Genomic DNA, 14871 nt, shown 5'->3' on the forward strand with positions numbered 1-14871 from the left:
CTGTATACAACAGGCGGACCCAGCGACGAAAATTGGGGCCCATGCCCACCACTCGGAGGACCTCCAGGAGGAATCCCCAATCAACCATATCGAACGCCTTGGCGATGTCGATAGACACTACAACCAATGGTTCCTCCCGATCGTGAACTTCATGCAGAATATGATTCAACCGCCGCAAGTTCATGGCGGTATTACGTCCCGGAATAAAGCCACATTGATCCGAGTGTATCAAATGCGCCATGTGCGGCGCTAAACAGGCGGCCAAAAGTTTGTCAAAATCTTGACGTCAGTATTAATCATAATTATGGGTCTATACGCTGCCGGGTCACATTTGTCACCCCCCCGGTTTCAAAATCATGCAGACCTTGCCCTGGTTCATGGTAGGCGGTAGAACACCACTCTCAAACGCCTCAACATACACCTGCAGCATGCTAGGGGCAACCGTATCAGCGTATGCTTGATAAAATTCCGGGGGAAAACCATCACTCTTCGGAGCCTTGGCTCTCGGGAGACCAGCCATAGCGACCCGCACCTCCCCCAACGTCAATGCCGCATCTAAGACTTCTACTGCGTCCCTAGACAGGGACTGCAAGTTAAAATCCTGCAAATACGGCAGGTATGAGTTTTCAAAAACCGCAGGGTCGGCCGCAAACACCTTTTGCGAATGGGACTGAAGGACCCGGAGTATAGCCTCTTCAGAGTGCGCCCCGTTACGTCCCGCAGCGCCACTATCCTCTCCGGGGAAAATTCTCGCCGCAAAACCTAGGCCAGCATCCGACCCGCCTTATCACCCTCCCTATGAAGCCGCTGTCTAAATTGGCCTAAAGTGTACTTATCGAGCCAATCTAGGATGTCATGTACACATGCTCAAGCAGCCCGTTCCGCCTCCTGTTGTGCCTCATCCGGGTCCAGCAAAGTTTGCTGGTGCAACAAGTCGCTCTCAGCGTCCCGCAGTTCCCGGAGAAGCTGCTTCTTGACCCCATAAGTGAGGCCCATACACTCAGCCCTTATGACTGCCTTCAGGGCATCCCACTTGGTGGAATAAGCAATGGACCCCTCCTGCCAGTTCAACTTTAGGTAACTGTTGAGAGCATTCTGGACCGAGTCCCTCGCTATCGGGTCCTGCAAAAGATCCCCTGGCATCCGCCAGGTTCGAGGGCGGGCGGGCCGCCCCTCCCACTGCACCGTGCACCTCACAGGGGAGTGGTCAGACAGAAAGCGAGCCTGATGTGTGATCGCCAGCGAGATGGAACCATCAACGTTGGCAACTAAAATCCTGTCCAGCCTGCTATGTGTATTATGAGTGGGGGAGAAACATGTATAGAGCTTCAAGGTTGGGTGTCGCTGGCGCCATATATCCATCACCCCCTGATTCCCCATGACCTCACCGAGCCACTTTGTCATGCGTGGCTTTGTGCCCGCGCGGGGAGGGTGACGATCCATTATGGGATTCAGGACGCAGTTAAAATCCCCCACCCAAAACAGAGGGGCCTCCACATCCGGGACCAGCACCTCCTGAAGTGTTAGGAAGAATCCAGGGTCATCTACGTTAGGAGCATAGGAATTCAAAAGCGTGAGGTCTCTCCTATCCAGTTTTGCCCTCAAAAGCAAGTATCTGCCCTGTATATCCGCCTCCATGTATTGAATGGCAAAGGGGACCCCGGGCGCTACCCAAATAACTACCCCCCTAGCATAGGAGGAGAAGGAAGAGTAAACTAATTGGCCTCGCCATTTCCTCCCCAATTTACGGGCACCCTCATCATCTAAGTGAGTCTCCTGAAGACATGCAATGGAGACGCCGTGTTTACGGAGGAATGAAAGGACTCTATGTCATTTCGCGCACGTGCCTAGCCCCCTCACGTTCCACGTTAAAAACATATAACCCATGACCAGTCGCCAGGCCCCACCAGGGCCTCATTATCACATCCTGTAATTTTCCCATTTCGTGCCGACACTGTAATACAACTGATGCCTGTAACAAACTCCCCAGCAAACTCCCCCAAAAACCCCCCTTCCCTCTCCCACGAGCAATATTCCTGCAACAACTAAACATGCTGAAATCCCCTTCCCCTGCTGGTGCCAGGACGTACACAGTAACCCCATCCCTGCAAACATAGCACTCACCCCAACAGTACTGAGGAACAAGCCCCCCAAGCACCGCCCGGCACAGCTAGCCCCCGAATATACTCCGCGCCCCTCAGATTTCCAAATACGAAGGACTTGCGGCCCTGTGTACCCTCCCCCGCACCCGAAGCCCCCCCCCCCCCCGCACACAATCGGGCCACACCAAACAGGACACTCAAAACCCTGAATAGGAAAAGAGGGGGAAAGGGAAGAATGGGGTGCAGCTCAAAGGTCCAGCTAACATGCAAGGATATGTCCCTCAGGGCTGGATCTCTGCTGCAGCGGCCGCATCAGCAATCGTCTCCGGTATCGTGTCCACTGTGGGCGGCAGGGCGGCCAGCTGCGGCGGCAGTGCACATCATCCTGCAGGCTGTCCGCATCCGCTGCCAGCAAGTCCTCAGCCCCCGTGGATTCCATGCGGAGGGCCCCATCATCCCCCACCGTGACTCTTCATTGATCAGCATCGCCAAAGGTGCCAGTGAATCGCCGTCGTCTGGAGCGTCGCCTCCTCGCAGGCCGCGTCCCCCACGTAGCCTTAGAGCGACCCCCACTCCCACACTTCCTCTGGTCTTTCAAAAAAATGGGCCTTGCCCTGGGAGGGGACCTTAAGTTTGGCGGGGTACAATAACATATATTGGAGGCCCATGTCTCGTAGCTTTTGCTTACCCACCAAAAAGGATTTGCGCTGTTCCTGGACCTGACAGGTGTAGTCCGGATAGACAGAGACCGTAGAGTTTTCGAACGCGAGGTCCGACGTTCCCTCGCTGCCCTTAGGATACAATCTCTGTTGCGATAGTTCAGAATTTATGCGATGAGGGCTCGTGGTGATAGAGCGCGCAGGTCACCCGGCTCAGAGTTTACCAGATTTTCACGCACTTGGGCCCATGACGTGATAACGAAATACAATTTTGTAAGTCGGGTGATTTTACACGCTACTATCAGTATTCTATGTGTGTTTCCTGTAACACTATTACCATGGTACCTGACTTACCACAGGCACTTACTCCTCCTGATGGATCAGGAGCTGTCGAGGACAGGTGATAACACTTCTAAAACTCTTAGTCTATTCACATAAAATCAGTTCTGTAATTTTCCAAATGACCACAGACACCTGAGGCGTTTTAAAGTCTTTATATAAGAATGTAAAATTTAAAGTGACAAAAGTATAAGGCAAATACTGATAAAAACGTCAATAAGCAGAATCACAAAGATAATGTAACTATGAATGAGGGAAAACACCATTGAGGGCAACTGGGTTTTCTATAGGGTAAGGGTAACAGGGAACATGCTATTCAGTTTAGGCTTAAACTAGGGACGGTAAGTTTAAAACACATTAGTCAGTGAATTTCTATAGCCTATAAGTGATTCAAACCCTAATCTTATTCTATCTAGCTTAGTTCCTACACATTTATAATGTTCACCACACTTTAATCAAGCCAAAAACAGTTTCAAATATGCCCTACAGGAAAGGGAAAAAAAGGAACATGCTAACAATCAATTTGCAAATGCATCAGTGGAGAGAACAGAGAGAAATATCATGGGCATAGAGGCTTTATTAAAGAGCAGGAAGGAAAGATAGTAGACGGACACCCACAGGTATATTTACCTAGGATAGGAATGAGGACTAACCCTGGCCACGGGTCAGCTTCGGGAAAGGACGAGGACAAGGACCCTCAAGGATTTAGGATGCCAGTAGGTGAGCAGGTACAGCTCACGGAAAACCAGGACAGGATACCCCTCAGGATTTGGGTCAGGACTGGGCTCTCCAAAGGGCACGACCAACCCCTACAGCTTCGGATGCAACGCCTGCGTTACCCCCTCACTGCACGAAATCTGCCAGTAACCCCGATTGGGTTCTCGAATCACCCAGCAAAAGTGCTTCGCCAGCACTTAGGACTATTTCCACCCCTTGGAGTTTGTGGAAAATTCGGACAGAGCGCTCCGCAGCTCTCTGTATCAATCACCTATAGAGTCGTGGGGTCGGTGACAGGTCAGCTATTCGGACAAGTCGGACGATTTTCCCTAACTAACTAGGCTAGTTATACCCTTTTGGGTCACCAGACCACCCACAAATGTTGCAAGTGACAGGGTCCCAACTTACGATTGGTCAGGAGAGGTGATTAGGTCATTATTACCTCCTAAAATTCTACGTTCCCATGATGAATATTAAGTTTTCATACCCGCCCCTTACATTCCTTTCCCAGGCATACGTGTAGAAGAAAACAATGGTGCATACAGTGGACAGAAACAAATGTAACAATTTTAGGTGGATTTTAGCATCTTCTCCCAGGACAGAGGAGTGTTCCCAGGCGCATCTTGCTTCAGAAGCCAGCTGGCTTGGTTCTGCTTCTGCGCTGTGTGGGTTTTCCCTCATCACGTGACAGGGTCGGAAGGGGTTTCAAATATGGAGCAACCCCCTCTCCCAGGCCCATGGATGCGTGGTACATGAAAGTAAGCGAAAACAAATTAATAACACAGAAAATTAGAACACACTGTACACCATGATATTCTGCACTGCACCCCTTACTTCATAATAACTATAGCGATTAATGATTATGCAGGAATAGATAGAAATGCAAAGCAGTGTAGGCAAGCAGGACGGGTGGTTAAAATTAAGCGGCCATATCAGCTACAATGCGCATGAGCGAACTTCTCCCTCCAAGTCTGCGAGTGCGTCACATCACATGGGTATGACCGAAGCATGCGCAGACTGAATTTCTGCGAAGCGGCCATTCAGTAGTATGCAAGCGGAGTTACGATTAGTAAACACATATGCAAGCATCTCTAGGACACCCGCTTGTATTGTAAAAATGTAATATTAATGACGAACAGGAGTGTTTAGTACTATTACAAGTTAATGAGGTTCATGAGAAGGAGCAAGTCGCTTTACGTGCGAAATCTCACTCCATCAATCCCCTCTTTGATGATATTTACTATCATCACTTATTAATGGAAACAGATGCCAACTTCATTTTTCTCACATCTCACTCATCTCTATCTCAACAAATTTATTGTTAAGCCGTTTTTCAGCATCTTTATTGGGATGGGAACCTTTAGCCTTCTTATAGATCTGGTTCCTTAATTCCTCTAATTCGAGTTCATCAATATTTCTTTTGACTCCTCTTTTATTCACCGTGTACTTCTTCCTACACCTTTGACATTTGCAGCAAATTATTATAATGAACACAATCAGACTTATTCCAGCTATTGGCATCAGTATCTTTCCCACTAGACTGCGGCCTATGTTAGTAAACCAATTACCTACTGAAGAGAGACCATCAGTCAGTCTTTTCCAGGCACTATCAACCTCCAATGGTTTAAGTTCTTTTTCCAAATTAGTTATGTTTTGCACATATTTCTTAATTTCTACACTTTTATCAGGAATGTAAGTGCAACAATATTGCGCCTTCAGCATTCTGCAGACCCCGCCCTCTTTTGCCAATAAGGTATCAAGAGCAAGGCGATTTTGTAAAACCATTGATCTGATCGCAACCATTTCAGTATTGACCAGCAGGAATCCAGCAGCAGTGTCAGTTGACAACCGATACACTACTGTAGACAATTTGCAGATACGGTGAGTATTCAGAACCACTCCCATTCCAGGTATCAGTGCACTAAATATATCACCTATAATTTCTCCTACATTCTCACGTCTACTACGCACTAAGCCATTAGCGTTTTCATTACTTCCAGCAGCGTTATTCACATGGTATATTTTCGGGAAGACAATGCCAAAATAGCAGCTTCCATACCAGTGATCCGGCAATTTAAAATAAGCCTTGTTTCCACATATATAATAAATTCCGGGAAACACAGGTTCTGACCCATTTTTGAAACCCCAACCTCCAATTACCTTGTAATTATGTTCGCATTCGCTGGAACCGATGAATACATTGTTATAGTAACTAGTCTTTTCTCTATGAGGACAGAGTTTCCCTTTTCGTTAAAAATCCAACAACAGCGCAGGATTTGCTTCGCCATTTGAGGTGCCTTCCATGGTTTCAGCCCATTTAGCAGTTTTCTGTCTCTTATCATTGGCCTTTCTCTGGAAACTCTCCCTTCTCTTTTCTGCCATTTTCAAAAACATTTTCTCTTGCTCATGTAATGAGCAAGTCAAATTATCTCGTCGAGCTTCATTCAAATCAAAGTCACCTATAGTCAGAAAGTATTCTCCCATGTAACGAGTCACCTCACTTCTGTCATGCACAATATTCAGGTGCCCCCGAATAGGCAGTTCAGAAAAAATCACGTCAGTGTTTGAATAATAGTACTGTAAAGTGCTTCTATAAAATAAGCTTGCTAATATACTACAGGAAATTCCATAGGTCAGGGGTAAGTGATGGTAGGTCACGCCTTCAGCTACAGAAGTGGGTAGCTTCATGCAAACATAACAATCTTCTATTTCCATAGCTTCTACGTAATGCACTAAAAGATTTCCAAAGACATTTAAATGTGATCGGTTTCTCATGTGGTGAAAATTTAGTCCTTCCTCATCTGGTGCTTCTAAGTCAGGTCGTGTTTGTCTCAGGCTGACTGAATCGTGACGTCTTTCTACACTTTGTGGTGTTTCTACAGTATTTACACCTTCTGAATCTGGGGTTATTGGTTTAGTAGGGTACAGGTTAGTATCTTTACTTATCATAAAAGGTATAAAGACTGTTAGTCCTATCCATACTACTATAACTATTGCTACACTGCATAAGCATATCTTACAGCAAGTTTTACAACAATTACCTCTAGGTCTTCCATTTACATTTGAATCAGACATTTTTGCTTACAGGTGGCTTTCCAACCCCTCTTTGTTTCTTTTTACAAGAGGCTCACGCAGTTTCACCTTTCAGGGTGGGTCTTCTACCTCAGAGCTCTGATCCTCGATCGAATCTTGATCGCTTCTGTCACTTTCTTCAGGGTCGTCAATCTCTTCCAACACCAAAAAGGTCCATTCAGAACTCCGATAGTTTTTATTTAGTTTCTTTGCTCTGGTACTGCGTCTATTTTGCTGAGCTCCGTCTCTTTGTCTTTCACTAGCAGCTCTTTTTCGGTCTTCTAGTTTCTCTTCTACAGTTTTCAGTCTTAGTTTCAGTCTCTTTATATATTTTGGTCTATCCTTCTTCCTGAGCCTTTTAGTGGTCGAGGAAACTTGGCCTTCCTCGTGAACCCTCTTGTTTTCACTCCGTTGTGGCACTATAGTTTTGGCAGTGTCCTTTTCCCTTCCTGTCTGACTAGGTCCAGGTCTTTCGTCGGTTTCTTCTGCCTGGTTTCTAAGCTGGCCTTGTTCAGGTATTCTTTGGATTTGATCTTGATTTTCAACCAATTTGGACTCTGCTTCCTGAACACGTTCGTCTATTTCTATCTGTTCCTGTTCATGCACTTCGACCCCTTGATTTTCTTCCGCATGAACTTCAGCTTTAATTACTATCTGTCCCTTCCCAGTTTCTGGAGTCTCTGGGGGAGTGTCGATGACTTGGTCTGTCCCTACTTGGCCTATTTCCTGATCAGGTCTGATGTGATTCTCGATAACCTGACCTTCCTCTTCTAGTCCTGTCTCACCCTCACTATCCCACTCTCTATCTAGGTAGGAATATTTTCTGGTTCTTATTGGATCAAGAATCAGGTCGTCGGCTGGAAACCACTCGTCTTGACTGGTGCTTGGTAGTATTACGTCAGCTAGATCTGGACCCTCGTCTGGAGTCTCCTCAGCTGTACCACCTTCAGCCTCAGCCGCCCCTTCTTCGGTTACCTTCTTGGTATGGCTGGCATGAATCCACTTCGGTACTCCAGCACACTTTACCGCAGTGGTAGTTACAAGGATCACTTGCCTCGGTTTCCCCCACTTTGGTCCAAGGCAACTCTTCCGGGTGTGTTTCTTCAACACCACCCAATCTCCAGGTCTCAGTTTATGGGCTGGAGTGATTGGCCATTCGTCAGCAGTCTCTCCAATCTGGTGAGAGATAGAACGCACTTGGTCACCCAGCTGCCTGCAGTATTCTAGCACCAAATCATCAGAAATACTCAGCAGTTTGTGTCCAGTTACCCATGCCTGTCGCATCACTCTTCCCATTAGTACTTCATGGGGGCTCAGGCCTGTCTTTTGGTTTGGGATGCTCCTCAATCCCATCAAGACAAGGGGTAAAGCTTCTATCCAGTTTTGTGGAATCACACATTTTGGCCAACCTTGACTTTATAGTGCCATTCACTTGTTCAACTATTCCAGAAGCCTCTGGACGATATGCACAGTGCAGCTTAGGCTCAATCTTGAATGCTGTATAGAGTTCTTTTAGGATTTCGTTGGCAAAGTGCCCACCCCTGTCTGTTTCAATTGTCTCTGGAAAACCGAACCTAGGTATTAGCTCTCTGAGTAACAACTTAGCCACTGTAATGGCATCGTTTTTCTTTGCTGGGTATGCTTCCACCCACCTTGAGAATAGGCAAACTATTACCAAGACATATCTGTATCCTTTACACATGGGCAACTGTATAAAATCTGCCTGTAGTCTGACAAAGGGGCCTTCTGCCTTTCCAATTGTGCTTTGCTCTACCACAGTCCTCTTTCCTGCATTGAACTGCTGACACACCAGGCACCTCTGGCAGAGCATATCCGCGATATTTCTGAACTTTGAATTGTAGAACACTTTGTCAAACACACGGCACATTGCATCCCTTCCAATATGGGTATCTCCATGAATCATCCGGACCATTGGGGCAGCCATACTGTCTGGCAACACAGGCACACCGGTCTTATCAACCATGATACCATCCCTTTCCCTGAGCTGACATTCCTCAGTCTCCCATCTGTGTTTTTCATCCTCATCTGCTGCCTGCTGCAACTCTCTCAGTTCCTTCTAGGTAGATACATTCTCAAACACCATAAGTTGGCAGCTGTTTCCGCCCCCCATAATTTGATTTTCAGGGACATTTTATATCGGGCGCAGTATTGAGCAATTTGGTCAGCGTATCTGTTTCCGGCTGTCACTTCGTCATTACCAGATTTGTGAGCAGCACATTTGACTACTGCCAATTCTTTGGGAAATTGGATTGCTTCCAGTAGGATTTGCACCACTTTTCCATTTCTGATAGGGGTACCTGAGGAAGTCATGAATTCTCTTTGCAACCATAGCTGGCCGAAGTCATGAACAACCCCGTAACCGTATTGACTGTGAGTGTATACGGTTACTCGTTTATTTTTCCCTTGTTTGCAAGCTCTGGCCAATGCGATTAGCTCGGCCACTTGGGCAGATTTAACTTCACTTAAATATGATGCCTCTAGGGTCGTTTCCAGTGTGACTACAGCATAGGCAGCACTCAACCCACCGTCCTCATGTCTCAAGCAGGAGCCATCCACAAACATCACTAGGTCCTCAATGGGGAGGGCCGTTTCTTTTATATCAGGACGAGGTTTTGTACTAAACTCAGTTAGGTCAATGCAATTATGTTCAATCTCACCCTCCACTTCTGCATTTTGGTTGAGGGGAACAGTGTTGCAGGGTTTAAAATGTTGCATCAGGAAATTATTACATTCTCTGCACCAATAAGAATTCTCTCATACTTAGTCAGCCGACTAGGAGTGAGATACTGGGTCTTGGTTCGGGTTAACAGAATCACAACTGAATGTGGAACATAAACCGTTACAGGATGTCCCATGACAATGTTTTCACTATGTTCCAGACTCGTGCATGTGGCAGCTACTGCCTTCAGACACCCGGGAAGCCCAGCAGCCACTGGGTCCAGAGTGGCTGAAAAGTAGGCCACAGGACGTCTAGTCAGGCCGTGTTCTTGGGTTAGGACTGAGAGTGCACAATTGTCTCATGTATCACATAACTCAAAGTTCTTGGAGTAATCAGGCATTCCTAGTGCAGGAGCAGAGCACAGACAGTTTCGCAATTTTATCCAAGCTGTCATGCTTTCATCATCCCAACTAACTGGATCGTCTGCCCCTTTCTTGGTCATTTTTATCAGAGGTTTGGCTAGAACAGCAAATCCCACAATCCACTGTCTGCAGTATCCCACAACTCCTAGGAACATTCTCACTTCCTTCTGGGTTCTGGGCAATTTCATATCTCGAATTATTCTAATTCTTTCTGAAGTAACTCTTCTGATTCCTTTCTCTATTTGGTGTTCCAGATACTTTACTGAATTCTTACAAAACTGTAATTTGTCAGGTGATACTTTATGTCCTCCTCTGCCCAAATGATTCAGCAGGGCAATGGTATCAGTAACACAGTCACTTTGACTTTTAGACGCCACTAGAAGGTCATCTATGTACTGAACCAGGACAGACTTCTTCGGTAGGACTAAGGATTCAAGGCATCTTTTTAGGATCTGATTAAAGATTGAGGGGCTTTCTGTGTACCCCTGGGGGACACGATTCCAGACATAGACATGACTGTCAAATTCAAATGAGAAAAGAAATATGCTGTCTGGATGCAATGGGATGGAAAAGAATGCGTGGCACAGATCTATGACAGTAAACCATTCCGCATTCCATGGGATCTGATACAGGATCACAGCAGGGTTTGGCACAATGGGACAACAAGGTACAACAATCTAGTTTACCTTACGCAGGTCCTGCACTACCCTGTACTTTCCGCTAGGCTTTTTAATTCCAATTATAGGCGAATTACAAGGACTACTCATTACTGCCTGTATTATGTTTGCCTCCAATAAACTGTTTATTTCGAGTGCAACTCCAGCTTTCACCTCTGCACTCATCTTATACTGTCTAGTTTTTGGGTAGGTTGCATTGGGTTTAATGGCCATTCTAACTGGGTCCACATTTGCCATTAATCCTACATCTCTCCCGGTGAAATCCCATACCTCTGGTATCACCCTTTGCTGGAGTTCTTCAGGTAAGTCATGAATGGTTAGAGTTTTAACTGCTGTATCAGGCCTTAACAACATTAGCTTGTACAGGCCATCTTCATCTGGGGTCTGAATTTCAACACCCTTTGGTGTGCAAAAGGTGGTACAGTTCATTTTGCACAACAAATCACGTCCCAGTAGATTTACTGGGCTGGAATCGCAGACCACAAATCTGTGCATTTCTTTGAAATTTCCTATAGAAATCTCCATGGGTTCAGTTACAGGAGTGCTAATTATCTGATTTGATACGCCCACTACTTGGATTGCTTCTCCCGAGAGGGGTAGGTTAGGAACGTCCGCTGTTCTCACAGTTGAACGGGTAGCACCAGTGTCCAACAGAAAGGTGACATCATTTCCTTCAACCTTTCCTTCAATGTATGGCCCTGTCTGGTCTACCGGTAGGGATGCGCCAAGCACGCACTCCCCTTCCTCCCCCCTCAGGCACCGTCAGTATGGTTCATCACAGAGGAATGTATCATTTAACAGGAACTGTGAGGTTGCCTGATTTCTCTCATTCTGTCCTTCCCACACTTCAACCCTCTCATTCTGTTGAGCCTGATTCTTATAATTAGGTCTAGGAGCTCTAGGCAATGGAGGTGGATTTACCTGTTGCTGATTCTTTCGTGGCCCCTCTTTCTGCACCTGTGGATTTAACCCATTTATGGGGGCATTACCAGCCTGTAAATGTGGACACTCATCTCTCCAGTGCCCTATCTGCCTGCACCCGTGACAGGGGAACTTCTTCTTAGCCTCTTCTTTACTCATTTTAACTCGAGGTTTCCCTCCCCCCCAGAGTTAGTGTTTGGAGCATTGCTATTCATTTTACTTAACTGCTTCTCTTGTTGCTCAGCCAATTTTACCTGTGCCCACATTACTTTCTCCTTCAGGGCCTTCTTTTTGTTCTCCATTTCATCCTCACAGTACTTAGCGTACTTGAGGACATCATCTATGGGCTTTCCCTGCCAACAGATTTTATTATCTCTGATCCACTGGGATATTTCTGGTCTTAACCCCAGCACGAATCGATAAATAAAATGAGTCATGTCCTTCATTTCAATATTATCGATGCCACTGTAGGTCTTGAATACCTGCAATAGCCTCTCATAATAAGAATGGACCGTTTCATTATGGTCCTGGGTAGTTCTATCTATTCGAGTCCAATCTGTTTCCTTTGCTGGCACCTTGTCTTTCAGATATTGTATGACTTGGTCATATTTTCTCATTACATCTGGGGAAGGAGCTCCAGTTTGGGTGTCCCTTGGTAATTCTTCACTGGGCCAATTAATGGCTATCTTGCAATCAGTCCATAAATCTACAGGAACTACAATGTCAAAGAACCCATCCAGGTCCTTCAGGAGACATTTTTGGACTTTCACAAACCGCTCCACCTGCCTATACCACTCCACTGGCTTCTCCATCAATCTTGGGAAGTCGTTAGTAAACGACACAATGTCATGCCGGGACCACGGGACATGTACATATTTCCCACCTGGTACTTCCCTCATGGGATACAGTTTGTCTGCTTGACCTACTTCTTTTAACACAAATTCAGAAGCTTTTGGTTTTGCCCTGCTGTCTTCCTTTTTCTTTGCCCACCTGGCTTTCCATTTATCCAGATCTCCCCATTTCTGCAGTATGTTCAACAATTCCTTTATCTGAGTTTTCTTTCCTGACACATTCATGTTTTCCAAATCCTTGTCTGAAAATTCTGCCCTATATGGTTTCTGCAGGACTTTGGATCGACTTACATCAATTCCCATGTCCGCAGCAGCGTCCATTAGTTTTTCATGGAGCACTCTAGTATTCCGGGTAAGGCTTTTGCTGATAAACAGCAACTCTTCTTCGCTAAGAGTATTTAATCTGTCTAATCCCACATTTCCGGCCATTAACTCCTCCATTTCTATCCTTTTTTTTTTTTTTTTTTGGTGCAGAATTTGCATGCCCTTTATTTTGACTTTTTCAGTTGCAACCAGATTGTACATTGTGTTTCCTCATTTATCAATTTTGCGACTATTGGGCAGAAAAGTGGATGTGATGAAGCAGAAATCTAAGCATGGGCAGGAAATCACTAACAATGAAGTTGGACATCAGAGGCGTCCTGGAGTGGCAAATGCGAAGATGCGTCTTTAGGACACAGAACCTGTGAAGGGTAATCCCAAAATGTCTGGCCTCCAAGGACAGAGTGATGAATGAAGGAAGGAGAAAGGGAACATGAGTATGTGTTTTCCAGGAGGTTCTTGCTTTGGTTTTGATGATGGGTGTCGGTGCCTCCTTGCTCCACTATGATTTGTAGGGCTCCTTTGTACAGATCCAGTTTCTTGGCAGGCCACACCGGGACAGCGAGATGGTGGGTGACTGGATGAAGGCGCACTCCCCGGACGCCTCTGCTCCAAGCAATGTCCCTGTGTAGCTTTCTCCGTTCACCCAGGAAAGCGCATCTCCCCTCTTGCGAAGTCCAATCCAATAGGTCTGAGTATCAATGTGGCTTAATATGAAATTCAAGGTCTCTTCATTGGGGATGAAAGCAAGAGAAGCATCGTCTGATGAGCAGTCGGCGTCGCAGGCACCCCTCGGCTTTGCAACATCAGAGAAGAAGAAGCAGGTCTTTCTGGAGTACATCCAACCCTCAGGACATGGCTCCAGGTGAAGGGAAGCATCAAGGACTGATGTACGTGAGACAACCATCAACGTTAATGTGAGGAAACCAAAAGCGATGAGTACAGAAATAGTTGCAACGAGGCGCTTCAGTCTTCTGAGCCACTGGTGCGACAAGGGTCCGTCGCCCCCCTCCGCCTCCAGGTCCTTCCACCCTTGTAGCGCCTGGCTCAGCACCCGCGCCCCATAGCGCCCCCTGCGGGCCTGGGGCTCGGGGATGGGCCGCAGCGCCTCCGCCTCCAGCCCCCGGTAGAGCTTCGGCCTCTTCGGGGTGGGGGCCGGCCGGCCCCGGGGGTCGGGATCGGGCCCTGGGCCCCTCAGCATCGCCGCGCGCCCCCCCTCCATTTCTATCCTTAATCTGTAAATATCCAAAGGTTTGGGCGGGGAAGTTTCTCGATCCATTTCTTTAGTCCATCTATCTAGTTCCTCTGGAGTCACCACTGTGGCACTCCGGATCCCTGATGTTGTCTCAATTAGGACTTCCCTGGTCTTAGCCTGACTCCCTGATCGCGATTCACTGGTACCTGGCTCTCTTATAGGTAGATCCATTAGGGAGAATACAGACTCACATTCGCTTGCCTGGTCATCAACGATGAGTGGCTCTTTTCTGGGGGGAGCTGGCATCGGAGTAATGACTGGAGTTTTAGGACTAGCTTGTCTATCCCCATAAAGGGGTATAGCAGGACCGATAGTTACAGGGATTGTCAGGGCATCCGGACTGGGATGTATCTGAGCTATAGTCTGAATCAGATCATTTCGTTGCTTAATCAGGGCATCTCTTTCTCTTTCTTGTAAAACTCTTTCTGGCGAGTTATCATGCATTATTTGAGGTACCAAAGGAGGGTATATATTCGGGGCAGTGGGGATGGCTGACCCTGGTCTATCCTCACCAAAAGGTCAGTAATTTGGGACTGCTGTGCTAGGTCTGCAAAAGTCATCACTATTACTAGGTTTACTACAAATGCCAGCTACATCTGTCTCGCTTGCCCTTCTACTTCTGGCATGGTGGAGAAAAGGATTTTTCGAACTTAGAATTCCTGAAGCTTCAGCATAAGGAGGTGGATTTTTCATCAATAAATCCTCCAGATATTCATCCTCCGAATCCCCCATGGCCATTAAATGTCGACTTTTCTCTGTCTTTTTCCCACCTGCTTGTTCAGTTACCCCAAACATCGGAAACAGTCCCTCAACCATCATATTCTGTCTCCACTGCTTCATCTTCTGCTCCTTTGT

The 14871-nt window shown here is 46.7% G+C and overlaps 2 protein-coding genes across 2 annotated transcripts in view; one reads left to right on the forward strand and one right to left on the reverse strand.

Annotated features, from left to right (window-relative positions):
• The window catches only part of ABHD15 (abhydrolase domain containing 15), a 190958-nt gene that overhangs the window by 71029 nt on the left and 105058 nt on the right, over window positions 1-14871 (forward strand). The gene's annotated exons all lie outside the window — the stretch shown is intronic.
• On the reverse strand, window positions 12912-13970 carry LOC147730314 (C-type lectin domain family 2 member D-like). The gene has a single exon (XM_086955101.1). The coding sequence runs from the start codon at window positions 13960-13962 to the stop codon at window positions 13264-13266; it is 699 nt and encodes a 232-aa protein (XP_086811227.1). The 5' UTR covers window positions 13963-13970; the 3' UTR covers window positions 12912-13263.

Source organism: Lissotriton vulgaris, chromosome 2_1 (genome assembly GCF_964263255.1).
Source record: "Lissotriton vulgaris chromosome 2_1, aLisVul1.2, whole genome shotgun sequence".
Taxonomy (NCBI): domain Eukaryota; kingdom Metazoa; phylum Chordata; class Amphibia; order Caudata; family Salamandridae; genus Lissotriton; species Lissotriton vulgaris.